Source organism: Desmodus rotundus, chromosome 3 (assembly GCF_022682495.2).
Source record: "Desmodus rotundus isolate HL8 chromosome 3, HLdesRot8A.1, whole genome shotgun sequence".
Lineage (NCBI taxonomy): Eukaryota > Metazoa > Chordata > Mammalia > Chiroptera > Phyllostomidae > Desmodus > Desmodus rotundus.
This window is the reverse complement of record NC_071389.1, coordinates 14,409,399-14,432,281: the sequence shown is the minus strand read 5'-3', so window position 1 is coordinate 14,432,281 and position 22,883 is coordinate 14,409,399. Positions and strand designations below refer to the sequence as shown.

The following is a 22,883-nucleotide window of genomic DNA, read 5'->3' as shown; positions in this document are numbered from 1 at the left end:
GTAAGTCCACAGTCTTTCTGCTGTTTTCATTTCTGGGGTTGGGGTGGCTTCCAGGGAGCTTATGCCTCCTCGCAGGCTGTGGAAGTCCCACTGGGGTCTGTGTGGCTCTAAGCTGTCACGGAGCTGCCAGGGAGACCTGGGCAGTGGCAGTGTGAAGACAGATGGATACGGAGTCTGAAGGTACCTGAGACTGTGGGTGTGGAAGCGCCCAGCGTGAGCCCAGTGCCGAGCAGGTTCATGGGCAACGTCAGGTGCAATGTCAGGTAGAACCCGACAGGCAGGGGATAGACAAGAACAAGGCTGGGCTGGCCTCTCCGAGGGAGGTGTAGGGAGAGGACAGCTTTAAAGCTGAAGCTGGTTCTGGCTGTTGGGACCCTGAGGCCTTATCTAATCAAGGGCCCAGCCCCAAACCCAGATGGATAGGGCACAGTGTCTAAGGTGCCCAGGGTGCCACCACCAAGTCCGTGCACTTGAACTTCATCAGGTCTGCCCTCGCCAGTTCTAAACTACCCAGTTCTAAGAGACTGACTGTCTGGTCCCACTGGCCCAGCAGATCAGAAGCAGCAATTTCAATGAGGAAAAGACTTCTGGCCGCAGAGCAAAGCAGCCCCCCACAGCGTGACAACAAGGAAGGAAACTGAATGACTTTGAGAAACAGAAGAACGAAAACTCTGCTAGCTTGGGGGTCACTTGAGGGGGCACAGAATTCACCTTACATGGAGACATTGTCCCTGAGTGTCCCCACTTGGCAGGAAGTGCAGGCATCGGTGTTCATAAATATAAGCTGGAAGGGGCCGTGGTGGGGGTCTATGTGACCGTGCAGTGGGGAGTCCTTGCAGGGGGGTGGCCTCTTTGGGGGGAAGAGCGCAGCCCGGAGACCCCTCCTCCCGCACCTTGCCAGGAGGAGTTCTGACGTGATCGTGGAGGACCTCAAGCCCGTCATGCTGCCACTCTCATCACTTACCCAGCGAGACTATCCCCTCCCATCCTGGAATACGTGTCCCTAGACAGGACACCTGTCCAGGACTCTAAAAGAAGGAAGCTGAATCTACCATGTATGGTTGCTGGGCCTTTGGAATCAAGAGTCAAGGGAAGGGAACCATTTCGCCCACCTGGTGGACACTCAACGGCTCCCATCTCTGGGGCCTTCTCCCCCCTCCCCAGTTCAGTGTCCTGCCCCCTTACGTCCAGCAGACTGACACCAGCCAGCCAGGCTCTCGCACCTCCCTGGTCTGTCCTCTAGGGTCCGAGGTACCCACCCCTTCCACCCCCACAGCCTCAAATGCAGCCTCAGGAATATATTGACTTCCTGCTTAGTGATGTACAACCAGTCTTCTTACCCACCCACAATGGCCACCAGGTCCCCCCTCGACCAGACTCACTATCCCAAAAGCTTCCATCCCACTTTTCCTGTCCCTCCTCTTGGATCTCTGGTTCATCAACCCCTATTGTGTGCAATTTGCCCGTTTAAGGCTCTGAGCAATTTGACTTACCTTCTTTCCCAATTCTTGAGGGAGGAGCACCTCATTGTCACCTCCAGGTACCACCCATCATGATGGTGACTTCAAGTCAGTGACAGAAACACATTATGTCCCCTATTTATGAAGGCAAGGAAACAACGTAAAGATTTCCACCCCAAAATGCTAAAAATAGAAAAAAAGAACATTGCTTAAAAACAAGCCTCAACTCGGTGGAAATTTGCTTCTGGGAAGCAGTCTGCAGGGAAACACTCACCACTGGGGGTCTTGCTTTTGCCTTCCAGATCGTGCCAAGGTGGTGAGGGGCCTGCCAGATGTGGCCACAATCATGGAGGATAAGGTACTGACTGTCCCCAGCCCACAGCCGGCAGTCCCGTGCCGTGTTCCTTCACGTAGCCATCAAAAGTCACGACACAAAACAGCGTAGCACTGTGGATTCCAGAGCCTGGCCAAGCGACCTCACTGGTCACCTGTAGTATAAAGGAAAGCCCCTCAGCCTGGTGCCAGGCCCACGGGGGGTGCTCCCCTCGGCTCTGCCGGATCTCGGAGTGTCATAGACTAATGTCTGTGAACCTGTTTCCATTAGGAGTTAAATGAGATGATCCCTAAAACTCCTTCCAGGGCTGAAATTATGCAAGTCTAATATTCTAGAAAATGAGAGCTACCGTGATCGCGGTGCTTACTTTGTGCCAGGCACTATAATGCACACGTGTTACCTATTTTAGCTTGTTTAACCATCCAGGTAACCCCATGAAATGGCGTGTTATTACTGGGCACGCTCTATAGCTGAGGCAACTGAGGCCCAGAGAGACTAAAGGACCTACCTAAGGTTGCACCGCTTGAAAGGGCAGAGCGGAGGCAACCCAGCTCCAGACTCTGAGTATTTGACCACGATAAGGCTCTGAGTTATAGCTTCTTCAAGAATTTTCAAACTTAATTTATAAATCTTTGTATGAAAGCAACATAGCCTTATTTGCATAATGACATACATGCAACAGAAAGCAATAAAGCAAAGTGCAGGCCATTCTAGGGCCCATTAATTGTCAGAATAATAATGGCCTGAGATCCTCACTCGTGAGTCTTCTTGTAGAAAAGCTGAGGATGGAGGACGTGCGGTTAAAGTAAAAAGTGTCTCCCTTTAATGTTCTCTTTATGTGGCACACTAAAACACGCAGAAAGGACTTATCACAGGGACAGCTTGCACTGGGAGCTCTCCGGGGTGGTGGAGGTGAATGCCGGGGTTATATTGAGATGACTAAGTGTTCCCTCCCCATCCTTCCAGACCCTGTGCCTGACCTGCATCATCTCAGGAGACCCTGCCCCTGAAATTTCTTGGCTGAAGAATGACCAGCCTGTCACCTTCCTTGACCGCTACCACATGGAGGTGAGGGGGTCAGAGGTCACCATCACCATTGAGAAGGTCAACAGTGAGGACAGCGGGCGCTATGGCGTCTTCGTCAAGAATAAGTACGGCTCGGAGACGGGCCAGGTCACCATCAGCGTGTTCAAGCATGGGGAGGAGCTCAAGGTGCTGAAGGATATATGATGAGGCACAGCCTGAGGCCTCATCTACATGGACCAGTAAGGTCAACCAGTGAGTCACAGCCTGGCACAGGCCCAGGGGGCTGGGCAGAGGGGAAAGGGACAAGGTGGAAACCGGGACATGGGGGTAGGACGGAGTGGACACACCACAGTGGAACAGCAAAGACATTTCTGGGGTTCCAAGAGCCCTCCAGGATGGTGGGATCAGCCCTGGACTTGGAATGAGACATCCACATGCGAGACCCAGTCTCAACTCTGCACTCTCCATGAGCTTGCCTTTCTCATCTACCAGACGGGAATGCCTACTCCTGGGGGTCGTTTATGAACACCCTTTATAAACCATATACCAGTGGTTCTCAATCTGGGGGGCAAAAGGCGATGTCCAAATTTTTGGTTGGCACAGGTGGGGGTGTCTATTGACAGATGTGTCTATCAGCAGAGGCAGGGGCGCTGCGAAACACCACAGCTCCCCACCTCACGGACTTCTCCAGCCCCAAGTGTGAATAGTGCCAGGGCTGTCAGCCCTGCTGGAGAGCCGTATAGCCCAACAGCCCTCTTCTAGGGTACTCTATTTTCCATTCCTGTAAGTTCCACAACCACCCAGCGTGTGCCAGGCTGAGGATGGCGTTGGGAGCACAAAGATAAATATTATCCAGGCCCCGCTCTCGAGGAGGCGTCAGCCCACTGGGAGAGTCAGGCCTGGGTGCAAAGGCTCCAGGACAAGGCAGAGGCTAAGGGTTATAAAACGGTGCAAATAAAGTGCCACTGGTGGTCACAGGGGAGAGGCAGACGTTTGTCCCAAAGGGACGAGGGCTTTAAAACCCCTTCACGGAACTAGCAGAATTGGGTTGGACCCTGAAAAATGAGTCCAAGTTGGCGGGGAGTGATGGGACGAGGACATTTCAAGAGTGGGGCATGGTGAGAGCAAAGGCAAGGGTGGGGTGACGCTGCCCTGGCGGCGCTGGGTGCCAGGCTGGTGAGTTGGATGACCTTCGGGACTTCTCCCAGCTCGGGGCCTCTGCCTGCTGTGACAGACACCAGGTGGCTTTGCTTGGCAGACCTCAGTTCAGAGCTGGGCATTTCAACACTCTCCAATTTTCTTCTTATTGAAAACAAGATTTGGATTGGGTGAGGTTTATAAAGTTTTAGATGTTTGTTGTGAAATGTTGGAAAATCATGAAAACCATAAAGGAGAAAATAAAAATCACCTATAGTTCCAGCACTGGAAGATAATGTACCTCTGGTTTCTGAAATGACTTCTGAACTTAAGGTAAAATGAATCACTCCTCCCTCCACCACCTGCACACGCACCGGGCATGGTGGGTAACTTATATCCCCCAGCTCTTATTCTGGGCTCATGGTGGTCAGGCCAGGGGTTCAAGGGTGCAGGAGGGAGGCAGGGGACCCGAACGTGCCCTGGCTGGGAATGGGTATGGGGAATTGTGCAGGTCTTAGGGGCAAACACACCTTGGGTGATTATTTTCCTTTCTCTGGCCCTCGATTTCCCGCCTATAAAGAAGGCTGAGCCATGGCGAGGTTAGCATGTCCCAATGTGCCAGGGTTGCAGGTTCAATCTGCTGTGAGGGCTCATACAAGAATCACCCAATGAACGCATAACAACAAATCAATCTCTCTCCCTTCTTCTCTCTCTCTAAGTCAATACATAAAATTAAATTTAAAAAAAGAAGGCTGAAAGTTCATTTCCGAGGGCCCTTTCAGCTTGAAACTGGTAAAGCCAGCATTCATACTGCCTGTCACCTACCAGACCCAATAGGTAGAGACAGGGATTGAATGTTTTGGGGCACTTTGTTCAGACGGCCGGTGATCTGAGAAGAAGACGGGTTATGTACCCTAACAGGCCGTCTTCAATTCCATTTTAAACCAGCCCTTTTTATAAGGAGAAGAAAAGAGTAGGTAAGGGCATTGGAATTCAGGGGAAAAGTTAATCAGATAAAAAGCTGTAGCATTCTTTCATCTGTGCCCTGGGCTGTGGGTGTCTCACCCTGGAGCACAATGGCTCAGATATGATCCGGACTGCTTGCAGTCCTCCTGGGGCACAAAGGTGGACCTGCTTCCGGTCTCCTGGAGTCAGGGCGGGGCATACCTTCAACTCCTGAAATAATAGCTTTTTACATACATAGATTACTAAGCTTATTAGCTATTGCCTGAAACAAAATTTTTTCCAACATTTGAGTGCCCCATCAAGCTGACACTGAGATCTTTATTACTTCCCAGAACTCAGTCCTCCTTTGCTTTTCTCTTCTCTTGATGACACGGTAAAGAAAAAGGCTTGTGCTCACTCTCCCTCCCACTCTCATACTTGGAATGTCAGTGGAGAGACTTGGCTTCTTACATGCATCGATGGAGGATGTCACCAATTTCAAAGAAATCAGCACAGCACAGTACCCATGCACTTAACTCCCAACAGCAGCCTGGACACGCTTACATAGGTATTTCATCTTCACACAAAGCACCCTCCCTTCTCCTTCATGTAATCATCACTCCAACACAGGGAGGGAGGCAGAGATTGCGATAATGACAATAAATGTCAGAGGCACCACACGAAAAATGTCACAAACCAAGCATTCTCATATTGACAGGGGAACTCACGAGTTAAATATTTTAGCCTTAGTTGATTAGCCTTAGTTGATAGGCTTAAGTGATTAAGGCGTGTGGAAAGCTGTTATTCAGGAACTGGAATGCAGACTACTGACTCCAGGAGGTCAACAAGCAATTCAACCTTTGTGCCCCAGGGCACAAAGTGGTGGAGAGGGTGTGTGAGTTGCTGTTGATCAACGGATAAAAAAGTTCTAAGAAAATCACTCCTGGTCTGCAACGCTTATCCAATTGACCTTTTTCCCAAACCTCTTACTTACTACCCCTTCTTCTCCTCATAAAAAGGTCAGCTTGAGATATTAAGACGGTTTTTGAGGATATATAACCCACTGTCTTCATAGATCACAGCATCTGAATAAAGCGCCTACAAAGATTCAATCCTTGCCTCTACTTACTGGTTCTGGTAGTGACAGGCGGCACGAACACAGACTTTTCGGGTTTCAATATCTCAGTGGTCACCAGATTAATGGAACAGCATTGCTAGCCCCATTTTCGCAGATATGGCAGCTGAGAACCTGAGTGGTAAATGGCAGGGTCAAGACAAGAACTAGAGCCCCTTTGTCCTGGTTCAGAGGACATTCTGCTCTGCCACGCTGGCCCTGAGCAATGCAGAGGGTTACATGGAGCCTGGAGCCCAGAGGCGAAGCAATCATACATTCTCAATAAACACGTGAGAACTGCCAAAGTAATGAATGAGCAAATCAGTGAGCAGATGTGTAAATGGAAGTGGCTTCTTGGCTCCATCTTTCAGGAAGGGTAAATTTTTCTCCACCAGAGGAGGGGGAATAGGTGGGGGACCATGGTACACAGCAATTTGTCACAAGTTCTCCCAGTAGCATTTATCCATTTATCCCACTCTTGGCCCTCCTGGAACACGGTGTGAGCGCCCCCTGCTGGTGGGAAGTGAGCTTTGCATGCTAAGAAGCCGCTCAGAAGCAGTGCATCATGTGGCTGAAGTTGCTATGAACTCTGTTATTTGGTGAGAAACCAATCTGGGAGCTGAGCTGTTGTGCTGCATATGGACAGTTTCTGTTTGTCTGGTCTCCCTGGACAGAATCCCCAGAGCAGCATGCTTCAGCAAGCTTCCTGAAGACCCACATCCCCCATCACCCTTGTTTGCTCTGCCCTCTCTTCCCTGCTTCCACCTCCCAGAGCCCAGGCTCAGCTGGATTCAACTTTAGGGTCCCACCCAGGAAGACATGGACAGGGCAGGTCCCAAGAGTGGGACAGAGGGGTTGGAGGTCCCTGGGAACTTTCACTGTTCTCTTAGTTCTTCCCACTTAATCCCACTGAAACCTCAACCCACTCAGGTAGGAGAAAGTAGGATAAACCTTGCTGAAGGATATTGTGATATAATAAAAAATAAATGTTTAGTCTTTGTCCCTGGTTCCTGACTCACAGCTCCTGACCCCTGGAAGCTCCAGGGTGATGTGTCTTTTGTATGCTAATGAGCTCTTAGAGGATGGGAGCTGGTCTCCAGAGAGACCAAGGCATGATCACAGGCTTGGAACTTTCAGCCCTACCCCCAACTTGCAGGGGCAGGAGAAGAGCTAGAGATTGAGGGCTAGAGATTGACTGAATCACCGATGATCAATGATTTGATCCATCATGCCAAAGTAACGATACCGCCATAAAAACCCCTACATGATGGGATTTGCGGGGCTCCCAGGTTTGTGGGCACATCAAGGTGCTTGGAGGGCAGTACAGCCAGAGGGGGCGTGGTAACTCCACCCCACACTCCTTGCACCTCTTCCCTTGGTTGTTCATTTGCATTCTTTATAGTAAACCAGTAAATGGAAGTAAAATGTTTCCCTGAGTTTTATGAGCTGTTCTATCAAATTATCGAGTCTGAGGAGGAAGTCATGGGACCCCTCGGGTTACAGCTGGTTAGTCACAAGTGCAGGTGGCACAGGGACTTTCGACTGGTATCTGAAGTGAGGGTGGTCTTGTGGGACTGAGCCCTCAAACCTGTGGGATCTGACACTGGCCTTGGGTAATTAGTGTTGGAATTGAAGTAACACTGTAGGGTAACAATTCTGACATCCGGGGGCTGGGGGCTTGGAGAACTGGTTGTTGGTGTGGAAAAACTCACCAACAGTGAAAGAATGTTGTCGGAAATGTTGTAACCAAAACAAGTTCAGAGTTATAAAGCAGCTACCTCCCTCCCCACGGGGTCTTCTCCATTTCATCTATTCTGTATCTCCCGAGCCCAGGGTAGTAGGTGGCAGTGGCATGCCATCCTCCAATGAAGCCAGACTCTCCCGCTTCACCTCATTCATACTCTATTCTCCTGTTCCCGATCTGGTCCCAGTGGTTTCCACTCCTGCCCATGGCCTAAACTACTCCCAGCATCCTGCTTGCTGGACCCCTCTTGTTCCTCCCTAGCTATAACTCCGATTGCTCCTTGCATTATTCTTTTACTGGCTTATCCTGGGAAATATCTCAATTGGTCTAGCCTGGTCCCGGTACCCTGCATGGGACTCAGGAAGTCAGGAACTTGGTCTCCCTTATCTGCTGGAGCCCAGCAGCAAACACACCACCACAGCGTTCTCCAGCAACCCTCATGGACCTCTCGGCATGCTGGGCTGCAGGCAGCCAGGCGGGGTGTGCAGGCTGAAGAAGGCCTGGGAACCAGTAGATACCCCCTTTATCATACCACTGGCCACCACTCCTCCCCTACACCTGTTCTGCCACCTTTCACCCATCAGTCCCTTTCAAATACCTGCCATCCTTGGCCTATAAGCATTGAGAGTGGTAAACAGGAAAGATATAGGAAGCAGGAGCCACAATGGAAAACAACCGGCCTGTGTAACAATGAACATCCACCCACTCAGCCTCCACTCCAGTCAGACGCTTTCGATGCCTTAAAATTTCCAAATCACTTCAAGCGACTTGGGTGACATGTTCACACCAAAAACGGATTCAGAAGCAACATTCCCCAGATGTCTCCAGTTACAGGAAGCCAGATTTCTTATTTTCAGCATTCGAGAAAAGTATAAATCCTGAGGCTGGAGGAGTTTCAGCCAAGAAGAGCCCTGGGTTGAGAGCAGAACAAACTGCACAGCCTGCGAGGAGTGCACCTCTCCTCTCCTGGGCCTCCCAGAAGTCTCTGCGCCTGACTTTTCTAAGTCATCGCTTCCTGGGCTAGCCGATCTAAAGAAAGAGAAACGCAGGGCCACACAAAAATCTTTTCATTCCAATCATAGAAATGTTCGTGGTGGAATGAGTGTTTGTGCTTGCTTTAAATACTCCAGTTTGGGGGGCAAAAATGGGAGGAAGGGATATAAATGAAAAAGTTAGCAGAATATTGTAATTCTCTTGAAGCTGGGTGATAAATATATGGGGTTCATACTACTATTCTCTCTACTTTTGTATGTGTTTGAATTTCTTTATAATAAGAAATTTGAAGATGCCATGGGCAATCAGTCCTCAGCTGCATTTTCATCTGGAGTCAAATTAGTTATATATCCAGCACTTAGTCAAGGGCAACAGACACAGGCAAGTGAGCACAGAGTACGTCTCTTGCAGGCAATTTAAATAGCCTGTCATTTTTTAACCTCACTAATTAAAATTAGTGGTCACGTAGATGCCCCACAAGAAAGAACTATCAAGTCACGGCTATAGTTTTTACACATCCAAATGATCCATCAACTCTGCATTCGTTCAACACAATCTCTGCTGAGCTTATGATATGATAGGAACATACAAAATTAGAGCTTGACACTATACTCTGAGGTCCAGCTTCACTTTATGTCATGTGTGACTTCTTATTTAAGCCTTTTTCACCACGTCTGAAAAAGAAAGACTGCTGTTAGATGCGGGGACGCTTACCAAGTGACTAGTACAGTGCCTGATAGGAATGAAACAAATGGTAGACTTCCCCTCGCAACCACTCCCTGGCCTGGGAGCGGGGCCCTGGGGCCACAGTCTGCTGGGGAGGATAGACTGGTCAATCCAGCTGCCACAGAATCAAATAGTTTCTTCCGTACATTTTTGAGTGATGACATTGTAGACACTTCCACAGGAGCCCACAGCCTCACAGGGGGATTTTAAAGTAGGTATCTGTTGTATTTTTTTCAATTTCAGAAATTATAAATGCTTCTGGTAGGCATATTAGACAGGAAAGAAATGAATCGGGAAGAAAAGCAAAAATATCCATAAGTCCACCAGCCAGAAATAAGCACAGAGGGAAGACACAGTTTATTAACTAACCCAACAGGGATTCTTACCCTTTCCCCATTGCCACCTCCACTCTGCAGACTGCGAAGCTAAAAATTCAGGTCCCCAGGGCCCTTGTAGCTGGACACAGCCCTAGGACACGGTTCTGGCACCTGAGCAGAAATGTGCTGGGGCACCTCGGTAGGGTCTTGATGATCCCAATAAAGGAACAGACGCTGCAGGCAGTGTTAATCCCCTTCTCCCTTCCTGCCTCAAATCTAGATAGGATGCCTGGAGCTGACGCAGCCATCCCGTGACCATAAAGAAAAGAGAGTGGCAGGGATACCCCCCTGACATCACCAAGAGGCTGACCCCAGGCCCTCAGACCTCCAGACTACTTGGGAGAGAAAAATAAGCCCCTTGGGCCTATGGCACCATAAATCAGGTTTTTGGTTCCTTGGAGCTGAAAGCATTCCCAATTCATGCGCCAGTTGTTAAGATTATTTTGGTGTTCTCCATGCTAGGCTTAACCGAGTTGAGAGAGCTCACATATGACTTTACACTCTGTGTTTTTCATATGCCATTAAACCATGAGGATTTTCTCACATCAGCAAAAAGCATTCCAAACCCCATTTTAGTGTTTCTCTACTATGTAGTTATGTATCATTTCCATATTGCTAGAAATAGTTTCCAATTTTTCACTACTGTAAATAAAACTGGGATGGACATCCTTGTATATAGATAAAAAAGTGTTTGCTGGCATCTCTGGAAAATTCTCTAGGATAGATTGTAGAAGAGAAATTACTGGGTCAAAGGGCATGAATTACGAGGTTGAAAACAGACAAGCTATATGGTAAGAATGGACACCAGCAACCAGTGATGGCACCTCGGCCTTCCCCTACGGTCAGAAGTTAGCCAATCAGCCAACACATATTTGCTGAGTTGCTATTTCACTCTAGGCTCTGGCCATACAGTGATGAGCAGAACACGCGTGGGCCCTGCCCACAGGAGAAATGCCATTTATCGGGTGGCTACCCAGAGGAATGGCTGGTTTTATTGGACCATGGCCAGCCAATGAAAGGACGAGCTCGCCATAAAAGTTAGGAAGTAAAAGCCAACTGAGAAAAGTATTTGTGACCTATATGGAAGCTCTAAGGCTAATCTGCATAATATACAATTACAACCCAGTATCATGTTTAGTGCCATTCTCAAAAATGATGTTGCAGAAAAAATATTGAGATGCGTGGAAAGTTGTTCAGAATAGATTGTAAAAATCAAAAGGCAGATTTCGCCTGGCTGGTGTGGCTCAGTGGATTGAGTGCCAGCCTGCGAACCAAAGGGTCGCTGGTTGGATTCCCAGTCAGGGCACATGTCTGGGTTGCGGGCCAGGTCCCCAGTAGGGGGCATGTGAGAGGCAACCACACATTGCTGTTTCCCTCTCTCGTTCCCCTCTCTCCTTCCTTCCCCCCTCTCTAAAATTAAATAAATAAAACCTTTTAAAAAAATCAAAAGGCAGATTTCAAACAGTATACAGAAGGTGATTTTATCTTATTAAAATGAAAACTCTACCTTTTAGAGACCAAAATAAACATCCACATGTTAGTGAATTCTCTGGATGATGGGATTACAACTCATGTTTATTTTCTTCTCTTATCTGTATTTTCAAAATCTCTATAATAAACTTGCCCTATATGCTTTTTTTACAAAGAGAAAAAAATATATAGGCCTCTCATACACCCCCAACTGGGGACCTGGCCCACAACCCAGGCATGTGCCCTGACTGGGAACCGAACCAGCGACCCCTCCAGTTCACAGGTTGGCACTCAATCCACTGAGCTACACCAGCCAGGGCTTAATCATCTTGATATTTGGTGCCCTCTCGACTTTGGGCAAATGGGAGAAGGTCAAAAAATCTTAGCTAGAAACAGAGAGTAAATAGAAGCCAAAAAAGCAGTCACGATCTTCAGGAACCTGGGCTGGGAAGTATCCCTTTAGACTCAGAGCTAATGTAAGGTGAACTGTGGCCAGGCACTGGGGCCTTGCGGTGCGACATGGGGGGTTGCATGTAACCCCCTTACCAGCTCCATGAGGTGGGTTACTTTTATAATTCCCTGTTCGGTTTACCTGAGAAACTCGTTCATTTCAAAAACGTGTGTTGAGCTCCTACGGTGAGTCAGGCACTGTTCTAGGCATTGGGGTCTGTTTTCTGGTGGAAGGGAGACAATGAGTACGCGAACAAATAAACAATAATATCATCAGGAACATTCCCCAAATCGGAGAAAACAAGGCCTCGAGCAGACATGTGTACCCTTCGCAGTGGCACTATTCACAACAGCCAAGCGGTCAAAACTCATAAGCGTTTATCAGCAGATAAGTGGATAAGCAAAATGTAGTAGATACATACAACGGCATATCATCTATTCTTTAAAAGGAATAAAATTCTGACACATGCTATAACATAGAGGAGACTTGAAAGCCAGACACAAAAGGACAAATGTTGTATTTATTCCACTTACAAGAGGAACCTACAATAGGCAAATTCGTGGAGATAAAAAGTAGGAGAGAGGTCACCGAGAGCTGGGAGGAGGGAGTGGGGAGTTACTGTTAAAGGGCGTGGAGCTTCTATTTGGAACAATGAAAACTTCTGGAAACAGAAACAGTAATGGTTACACAACATTGTGAATGTACAATGCCACTGAAATGCACGCTTTAAAAACTGGTAAAATATCTGTCTGCAGGGAGAGAAGTTTAACCTACCGCATGGTGAATACGCGTGCTCTCCGTGGGCAGACCCCAAGGGGACTGTCAGGAGAGAGATGCCCAAACATAAATCTGCCCAAGAGAGTTTGCCAGAAGCCAGGTGACATCCACGCAGAGGCTGGCTCTGAGACTCTCAGACACAGAAGGTGAGGCGGGGTGGCCAGCCAGAGGAGGCGTCTGTCCCCCACTCTGTGGAACTGCCAGCAGCGATCCCCAGAGAGAGGATCTCAAAAAAATCCACAACAAGCAGCTCACAAGCCATCCTGGGACTTCTACCACACGCCCAGGCACCAATGCCAGATGACAACTGAAGCCACCAAGGAAGACCTGTCCTTCCCCCTTCCCCAGCCCTGGGGAGACCCAAAGCAGCAGCAGGGGTGGACGAATCAGAGAAGATGCCTAGAAGACATTGTCTCCACCCCGCAGGACTCTGAGTCTGGGGAAGGGGAAACTCAGCTGGATGAGAGTCTGCCGTTTTTATCTCAGCCTGGACTGGACTTCTTTCTCACCCTGCCTGCCAAACGTACAATAAGGGGGAGGCCCTAAAGACAGTGAGTGATGAGGCCCATGTCTCTTGGTCCCTTCCTGCACCTCCAAATGACATTGATTCAATTTCCTAAGGCTGATTCCTGTCAGTGCTCTTTCATAATTAAATAAAGTGGGGTTTCTTTTCCTGGAAGAATTAAAGCCCTGTTACGTACAAATACTGTTTCTGCCACGGTTGCTAAGAAACGCCTTCATGATATTAATCTCCACTGGAGACCAACCCTGTCCATTTCAAGCAACAGAGGTGCTCATTTCACTTGGAAGGTTGTTTTTAAACATCTCAAAATTCCTCCTGATTCAACATAGTTTATATTGTCTCTGTGATCCCCAGAGTTCAGGAGCAATTTAAAATTTTGTTCCTGAAAGGTGAGTTTGGCTAAAATATGTGCCACTAAAAATATTAAATGGCCTAAATTATTCCTCTTTGGGTAATAACCACTGCAGAAACTCCAACAGGTGATCTAATCTGAGCTTATACCATCTTGTCAGAAGAAGACATAAAAAATAATTCTGATTTACCCCATTGTGAAGGGAAGGAAGGAGGGAAGGAAGGAAGGAAGGTTGGCTTCAGGAGACAGAAATCACATCGGAGATGTGAACCTAGAGGATTTAATATAAAGAATTGTTAACAAGGCATAACGTTGTTCACTTGGTAACTGAAGGGCGAAAGGAGAAGACTAAGCTCTCACAGAGGTAGCACGGGCAGGAAGCAGCTAAGCACGCCAGGGCAGGGGGAACAAAGGGAGGAGTTGAAACTGAGAAACTCGGAGGCGAGCCCTGCAGAAGTGAAAGTCAGACCCCTAAGAAGGAGGCGCTGCTTGGCTGGTGCTGGTGCTGGTGAGGGTCATGCCTGCAGATGCTTCTGCTGTTAGAAGCGTCAGCTGCTGCCTATGCTGGAGTAAGATCTGTTGCTGGGGAGACCCTGATGGGAACAGGAAACAAACTGGAAGGAGCAAGTCCCTTCTTCCTCCTCCACCACCCTTGCAGCCTCCCCTTGCATCGTCTACCTGCCGAGTCCAGTGGGGACCAACCGGAGGAGCAGAAATGTAGTTTGCAGAGTAGAAACCATACCTTGTAAGTGGCACAATAATAAATAGATAAATTTTGTTTGAAAATGGTAAGGGTAATGGGGAAAAAGGAGCAAGGTAAAAAGGATTGGGAGCGTTCCATTTTAAATAGAGCGAAGAGGGTGGGCCTCACCGAGCAGATAACGCCTGCGCTGTCATTTAGAGTCCGGAGGTTTACCTCTGATCCAACAATGGCCCCATTCAACATGCCCTGGAGGCGGCTACAGCACTTACAATGTGTGTCTACGCCAGCAAAATTCACTCCCTCAGGCTTTTCTCACCCAGATTGGTATTTAAGAGGCAGAACCACTCAAATTTCTCACCTTTCCCTTCCCAATCCTATGTGAACAGGCTCTGAACTGACTCTCTGGGACATGGACTCACAAAGATCTTTACTAAAACTCAAAAGTTACCTTATCTGAAGGGTTTATCACAGGTGGAGTCACCTGACATGGCTGCATAGGCTAAGAGCATTCTAGAGAAAGCTTCTTCCCTAAAACAAAGACTTGCCAAGTACACACACACACACACACACACACACAGAGGCATTCGTAAAGCCAGCAGGATACCGATTCCCAGGCTGGGAATAGCAAATTGGTGACAGCTCCCCAGTTATCTCAGAAGCCATTTTAGGTGATTGGCATATTCCACTGCACAAAATATAATGGCTTATAGATAAAAACTTAAAGCCTTAGTTGAAATACAAACTAAACCCACAAAGAAATGCCACAACACACCATCAGAATGGCTAGATTAAAAAGACTGACAATGAATGACAAGTGCTCATGAGGACCTGGAGCAACGGAAATGCTCATCTCTTGCTGGTAGGAGTATAAACGGTGGAGCCTCTTTGGAAATCTGTTCATATATTTAGCATCAGATTTTTCTACAACTAAATATATGGCTATCTTCTCATTCAACAAGTCCCGTTCTAAGTATTCAAGAGAAATAACTGCGCAAAAAGACACGTACGAGAATGTTTTGCATAAGAGCCAATGACTGGAAACAATTTGGATAATCAACAGATGAACAGATGAATAAACTGTGGTAGTCATACAATAGAATAATACTGCACAGCAACAACTAAAGAGCTTTTTTTAAAGATTTTATTTATTTATTTTTAGAGAGAGAGGAAGGGAGGAGAAAGAGAAGGAGAGAAACATCAATTTGTGCTTGCCTCTCGCAATCGCCCACTGGGGACCTGGCCTGCAACCCAGGCATGTGCCCTGATTGGGAATTGAACCGGCGACCCTTTGGTTCACAGGCTGGCACTCAATCCACTGAGCCACACCAGCCAAGACAACAAAACTGCTCTTTGCACACTCAACAGTGTGGATGAATCTCAAAGAAGACTGAACAAAAGGAGCCGCACACAAGAACACATACCGTATGTACAAGAACAGGCAAAGCTGATGATAATGGAAGTCAGCATGGTGGTTACCTCCAGAAGGGGGTGACATATACTCAGAAGAGGCATGAGGAAGTTCTCTGGGTTGCCGAAAACATTGTCCATCTTGACTTGGGTTATGGTCACATGGATGTGTTCATATCCAAAAATCTATCAAGCACTGAGGATTAGTGCAGGCTATGAATTTCACAATATGTGTCTCAATCTCAATAGAAAAATTAAAGCAGGGAGGCAGGCAGGCAAGGGTCCTTCCCGAGGATGCAGGGTAGGAAATCACAGGGTCTATAATTACCTGCCGATTGCTCAAAGGGGATGTGTTAAATCCATCAACTAGGATGCAGCGTCGTAAGTCAAGATAAACACAGCAGGACAAACCAATTACAAACAAAATTCAAGCTGATGTAAAAATCTTTAATGTTGATACTACTCAGCCGTATAAACTGGTCAAGTAAAGTGCCCTTGAGGGACGCTAAGAAGAAAAATCCTTAAAATGCTAAAAAGTTTGTCCTATGAGTTTCAGGTCTATGTTTCCCCTTTTCTGACAAATTATGATGCTCTGAATCTTCCCATGGACAAATAAAACAGGTCCTAATTTAAAAGACAGGTATACAAACACACACACACACACACATATGAATCAAAATGGTTCTGGTATAATGCTTATCCAACTACAATTTGACAATTACTTTTTTAGAATAATAGAGGAGAGTGTAGAAGTTTGGCTGGCTGTCAGTTTTCAGGCAAACACGTAAAAAATCACGCTCTTCTATCTCCACAGTAAAATATAAATATCTGAAACCCCCTGACACGGGTGTCAAAAGGCAGTTCACTAACTGCAGGGCATTTTTCAGACAGCTGGTCGACTGGACAACTTTTCCCTCTTTAAGACAGTTCTGGAGATAGAAAAGGCATTTGATTTTGCCACTGAAGAAACAACACAATGTTCAACATGATATAGTTTGCCCGGATAAGCTGCGACGTCGCCATACCTTTTACTATTGTGTAGCACCTGAAAATCATGCAGTAGACGTTTACCTATGGACATGACCGATAAACATACAAAAAGATGCTCAACTTCATAGAAAATCAAACAAATGCACATTTCAACCTAAAGATACACATTTCATGGGACTATCTATAGTGTAAGAAAGAGGAACCGAGGAACAGCCTCAATGTCCATCAACAGGGGAACGATCAAATAAGCGATGGTGTAGGACCCGGACACCGTGGGCCACTAGGCTGCCATGAGAAGAACGAAGGAGACCTGCACGCATTGACAAGATGTCTATTACATGTAATGAACAGCATGTGTAGAGAAGCTTTCCCACCTAAATTTCAATGTCTACAGATCCGCAGACATTAAAACTCCAGAAAAAAGAATGCCAACTCTTCCCTCCACCGACAGATGGCATCGGCTACAGTGAGAGGTAGTTTTACACTCACCGCTCTGAACGGCACACGGTCCGTTACTCTATTGTGTTGCTGTCCATGTGCCCAAGTAACTTTTCCTACATTATCCACCCCGTAATAGCCAATAAGCATAAGGCCAGTGAGAATCCCGAAAGCACCAGGAAGAGGCAATTATGAAAGAAACAAATGTGGAAATAATACTTACTTTGAAAATGGTGAGAAAATGAGGAAACTCATGTTACATGTGCGTACGGAAGGAATTGTCACGGTGGGAACAGTTTTAAAAGACAAAAAATAAAGCCTGCTCTATGGGAAAAAATCTACGCTTATGCATGCAATCAAGAGTCAGCAGGGGAAAAGGAAAGTGAAACTGAAAAGCTTTCAGTTTGTGTGGCTCAATTATAAGAATCAAATCAGGTGTCCATCAGCAAATGTCTGGGTAAGTAGCGGGAAGAGTCCAAGTTTAAGTCCCAATTTAGGTCAGCCTTATGACTTTAATGAGAGGGAAGTGGGTGAGCCCCAGGACCGTGAGCACCCCCACCCCCAGGTAACCCCAGGTTACTGGGGACTCCCCCCCACCTCCTCAAAGGTCTCCTCCCCAGGCAGTAGCTACCTACCTACCACACTCAGGTTCAAGACAGACTCTGCCTACAGGCGGGGTGGCCAGGCAAGGAGCAGAAGGGCGGCCTCACGGTTATTTTCCATAGGCTCTGGAATGTAGGTTTTTCTCTTGCTTCGAGTTCCTCCAGAGCTGGTTTTAAGGAAGAGATCAGTCCAAGCTTGTTCAACATCTAAAATGTGGGAGCTCACTGTGTCTTTTAAAATTGTGTTTTAAATTATTGTTGAGATACCTTTTGCATGCAGAAAAATGCACAAGGCTTAAGTGTACAGTCTGATGAATTTGGACAAATATATAAGACAAGAATACCAACACCTCAATCAGGACGCAGGACATTGTTACCAACACAGAAGGTTTCTTCATGAACCTGCACGAACCTTTGCCAGTCAAGCCGCTTCAGAGGTGGGCACTGTTCGGATTTTTACAAGCTTATGTTAGGTTCTGCCTGATCGCTGGAATTATACGGTATTACTCTTTGCTATCTTGCTTCTTCCACTCAACCCTAAATATATTTTTAAATCTTAAAAGAAAAGTTTACTTTTGAGCATAAGTCAGAGGGTGGCTGAACTCATTTAGCTGAAGTCCTAGTATCAACAAAGTACCATTCACTCTGGGGGCCCCCACTTCAGGTATCTGGGAAAAAATGCCTAAAACAAACAATTCATCTCAATATGAAAATGTCTAAGGAACCATAATTGTCTGCAAATAACGTAGCAAACCTTGAGTCCCCATATAAAAATTGAATATCACTTGAAATCCAGGTTTGAAATTGTCACTCTTGGTCCCCAAGGGACAGGCAGGCTGGATTCTCAACTTTGTGCCCTGTTTCCAGCTCTCTTCCCCTAAACAGAGCTTCATTAATTTCCCAAAAGTCGGATCTCACCCTAAAAAAGCTGCCTTATGCTTATCAAGTCCATGAGGAGACTTCCAGATCATATTCTACTTACTAGCATTTTCTTTTCGGCATTTTTTTTTCTCCTCAAAAGAACCTTTTCCCTCCCACTGGAAAAATGAGAAAGAATCCTTTTATTTAAGAGGACAGAGACCATGACCTCCAGAAATAGTTCCCAACAAAGAGATTTGTGGGTGAACAGAAATCCCCAAGAATTGTCACGGTAACACACCAGGGTTTGTATCTGCGGTTTGTGTGCACCAATGAGGTCCATCGACAGATCGACTGATCGTGGTTTTGAGACAGGCTAAGTGAGCCAGGACAAGCGGAACAGGGAAACTGAGACAGATGGTTAAACAAGCAGTTTGCAGCCATCTGGTAAATCCCATCTTCCCCAAACCGAGGACACTTCAGAGTAAATGGTTTACACCTCTCCTCCTCAGCCAGGAGGTAAACAGCTTAAATCACCCTACCCTGGGAGATAGCAGAAATCCAGTTAGTGTCCTTTGCCAACCACCCCCAAGGACATATGAAGTTATGGGAATAGGTCTCATTTTGGCACACCAGCATAAAACTGATGACTATTCTATTGAGACCCTCCCCTAAGACCTCCCCTAAACTCCCAGCTTTTAAAACCCCTCAAAATGATGACTCCCACCAGTGGCAGTTTGAACCTGTCCCCAAAGCCCCCTTTTCTCTGACTTCTTAGTGAGCCACAGCAGCCCAGCCCAGGCTCACTTCCCCATCTAGTCCCTCTCCTGTTGCTTCCACTGTCCCAAGCCCATCCTTGCTTCACTGTCCCCAGCTTTAATAAACATACTCTAAAACTCACCAGGACTCACTTTGGCTGACGTGGCTCCGTGGGTCGGGTGCCATCTCGAGAACCGAAAGCTTGCTCGTTTTGATTCCTGGTCAGGGCACGTGCCTGGGTTGTGGGCCAGGTCCCCAGCTGGGGCATGAGAGAGGCAACCAAAGTTTGTCTTCACATTGATGTTTCTCTCTCTCTGTCTTTCTCCCTCCCTTCCCTTCTTTCTAAAAATAAATGAAGTCTTTTAAAAAATAAAATAAATAAAGTAAAATAAAATAAATCATCTGGACTCACGTTGTGAAATCTTTCCTGCACGAAGTCAAGAAGCCACATACTACAGGCCACCCTGCGCAGACCTGCTCGGGGCCAGGTCCCCTGTCTGGTGACATTTTCAACAACTAATGTGTGCAAAACAGCAGGACCCCAGCTGCCTCCTCCTGGGTTCCTGGTCCCCTCCTCTGTCTCTCTAGGGGAGCTCTCATGTTCTATGCCCCACATCAGTTTGCTCCAGACCGCACACCTGGCTGCCCCTCTTGGGCCAAAGTCCCCATGTTCCCCTGTAGTGGCCTCTAATGTACCTTCAAATGGTGCCCAAGGCACCAGTCCCATTGGCCGGCCCTCCAGTGCGGGCATCATGCCATTGATTTGGACACACAGCTCACTGTCATTGCCCCTTATCGAGGCAGCAGCTTAGAGTAGTTCTCCACAGCCATGGCCAACCCTTTAGCAACTGTCAAAGATAAACAAAGCTGGGCATGAGTTCAAACAGCAAAAATAGATCTTTCTCAGGAACTACTGATAGTTAGGAAATTGCCGAGCTCCATTCCAACTTGCAAAGGGTGTTTTAAAGGGAGACTGAGTCGGGAGAGGAAGAGACTGGGAGACAGGCCCTCCCTTCCCGATGGTTACTTTCACAGGAAGGGCTCTCGGGTCCTCGAGAAAGACCCTCCTGAGTTGTAAGAGATGCACATATATCTCAAGGGGGCAGAGGAAGGAATTGGAAGCCTTTTCTAGTACATGCACTAAGTCAGAGGCCTCTGTCAAGTGTTGGCTAGAACAAATAATAAATTCTTTTGACAACCCTGAACTTTACCAGATTAGAACTGAAAAGGGGCTGGGTGTTCCCAAGGGCACCGCCTTAGGCTGCTAGAAGCCCTGCTGCGGCTGGTCAGGTCTCTTGTGCAGGCGTTTGGACAGTGCTCCTGCAGTTCTCACTACCCACCACCCAGACCCCCACCCTCGGGCTGCTGAGCTTACTCCCCCTCTTGCCTGCCTCCACCAACCTCTATTCTTGCCCACAAGCAGCCAGTGCACCACCACCGCTTGCCACCCATGTACCTGACCCTGCTGCTCGCCTGTCTGCTGCTGGCAGGGGAAGGACTCCAGATATCACAACTCTCAGCAGCTTTTATGCCCGGAGCATGCTCCTTCCCCAGGGTAACTGTAAGCCACCATCCCTGCGTTCTGGTTACAGCCTCACCCAGTGAGAGACCCACCACTCTCATCTCAACCAAGACCAGGTATCTGGGCTTACAGTGGCCAGTCCTTCCTCCCCACTGTCACCCCTCCCTGGAGCACAATCCACCTGCAGTTCAGCTTGTGAGGATCCACCCTCCCCACCCCCATCCCACCCCACCCCCACTCACCAAATATGCTCAAATAAATTCTATCCCCAAGTGAGAGCAAAGTTCAAATTTTTCCACCCCATGGGCTCCTAGGCCTATGTGAATAAACAGCTGTAACCATGCGGGAGGGTGTTATTTTACATTGTTACTAATGTGGATTGTGCTCCTGAAGCTCCCCCTCTTCCAGAAGCAGCTAGTGCAAGTAAAGCTCTCTCCCTGGAAGCGAGGGACAAGGGAGGATACAGCAGAACAAAGAGTCCATTCTTAGCTTTTGAGTTTCAAAATAGACCTTTTAAATTTATGGTAAGGCTATATTTGAAAACAGGGAAGGGGGAGAGAAAGGGGGAAGAGTGTTGAATTTTAAAATCTAAGTCATGAAAGATTCAGAACATAAAACGTATGTCTCGATGCGTTCAGAAGGATGTGCAGTCAAGTAAGAGCATTTTTCCAGCCCCAGGATTGAGAGAGCAGGGAGGCTTGGGCGGTGCTGTGTCACTGCTCCCTGCTATCCTCGATCCCTGGCCCACTCCTGACAACGGGAATGACAATGGAATCCACAAAGGCTCACACAGGAGCAGAGAACACCAGAGGAAGATGGACCACCTGGCAGCGCACGAAGCTCAAGCTTGGAGCACCTCACCCGCGGAGGCCTCTTGCCAACTCCTATACCTGCTTCTATATTAGTAATTTTTTAATTTTCTTTAGAGAGGGCCCCCAGAACTGAACAAGCTCCAGGATCCTCCCCCTGAGGGGCTTTGGGTCTCACTACTGAACAGAACCTGGGGAAGCAGCCAGCCTCAGAGGACCTAGGCCTGCCGTGCAAAGAAGCCCAGGCCAGTCTTTTGGAGGATAAGACCAAGGAGTAGTGTCTCATCCTAGCTGAGGCCCCACCGACCTGCCAGGTGACTGCAGTTAGAGAGTGATCACAGACAAGACCAGCAGAAGAACTGACACCCACCCCGCCCCGCCCAGCTCAAATACTGAGCCACAGAAGCCTGAGCAAATCAAATGATTATTATTATAAGCCACTAATAAGCTTGAGAATGGTTTCCTACACAAAAATAGATGACTAATACAGTGAAGGGAATTTGGGCAAAATGTTTATTAGGAAAAAGAAATAAACAACAATCATTTCTATAGCAGGAGTCTTACGTTTTTAAAGATACATACACCTCCGTATTCTTTGTACGTGCACAGAAAACATCTGGAAGATCACCTTCCATACGTCTGAGTGTTTACAGATGTGCGTTCCATTTAACATAAAAGGAAATTCACTGAGTACTCCGGTATGTCCCAGGCACTGTGCTAAGCCTTAGGATAAAAAACATGAGCTCGACATTGTCCCTGTCCTCAGAAAGCTCCCAGCCTGTGATAAGCATGCAAATGGACTGGCCACCTGTGAGAGCCATCTGTGCAGAGAGCAGGAAGGCACAAAGAAATGACCGGTTCCATGGGGCATGGTGGGGAATGGGCACAGCGGGACAGGTTGAAAAAGTTCACCAAGGACGCTCAGAAACGAGTAAATGCTGATTAAATAAAATGTGGAAGGACTGGAAAGTAGGGGCAGAGGGGGTGGCAATTCCCTTCTCTAAGCTTCAAATCTTCATCACTAAAATGAGGGAATTGGGCCCTGGCTGGTGTGGTTCGGTGGACTGAGCCAAAAGGTCATCTGCCGCGGTCCAGCCACAGCAGAGCCCAGGGGGTCCCGAAGGTGCTATGAGGCGTCGGCGCGTGGAGATCAGGCAACTACACAGCTCAAAGGCGGGTGAAGCACTGACTCGTTTATTACAAGTACAAGTGGATTTTTATATTTTCCTTTTTGGCATAGATTAACATTTCCAAGTATATAGCATGATCACTTAAGCAGAAAAATCAATATAAAGGTAACTAGGAAAAGTACGAAAGTTTCCATGGATTTAATTATATTAAACAAGGACTGTTTTGACCAAAGTTT

General features: G+C 47.4%; 1 protein-coding gene and 1 long non-coding RNA gene across 3 annotated transcripts in view; one reads left to right on the top strand and one right to left on the bottom strand.

Moving 5' to 3' along the window:
• The window catches only part of MYOM3 (myomesin 3), a 44,610-nt gene extending 41,230 nt beyond the window's left edge, over nt 1–3,380 (top strand). For both annotated transcript variants that reach the window (XM_024554822.4, XM_053921302.2), the window contains 2 exons: nt 1,763–1,818; nt 2,761–3,380. In XM_024554822.4, coding sequence (XP_024410590.2) covers nt 1,763–1,818; nt 2,761–3,024 — 320 coding nt within the window. In that variant the 3' untranslated portion in view covers nt 3,025–3,380. The remainder of the gene's footprint in view (nt 1–1,762; nt 1,819–2,760) is intronic.
• On the bottom strand, nt 11–17,328 carry LOC123479151 (uncharacterized). Its single transcript, XR_006654687.2, has 3 exons — nt 17,191–17,328; nt 1,494–1,595; nt 11–136 (listed from the first exon to the last, which is right to left on the bottom strand). It is a non-coding gene; the product is annotated as an uncharacterized lncRNA (long non-coding RNA).
• Nucleotides 17,329–22,883: the final 5,555 nt, after the last annotated feature.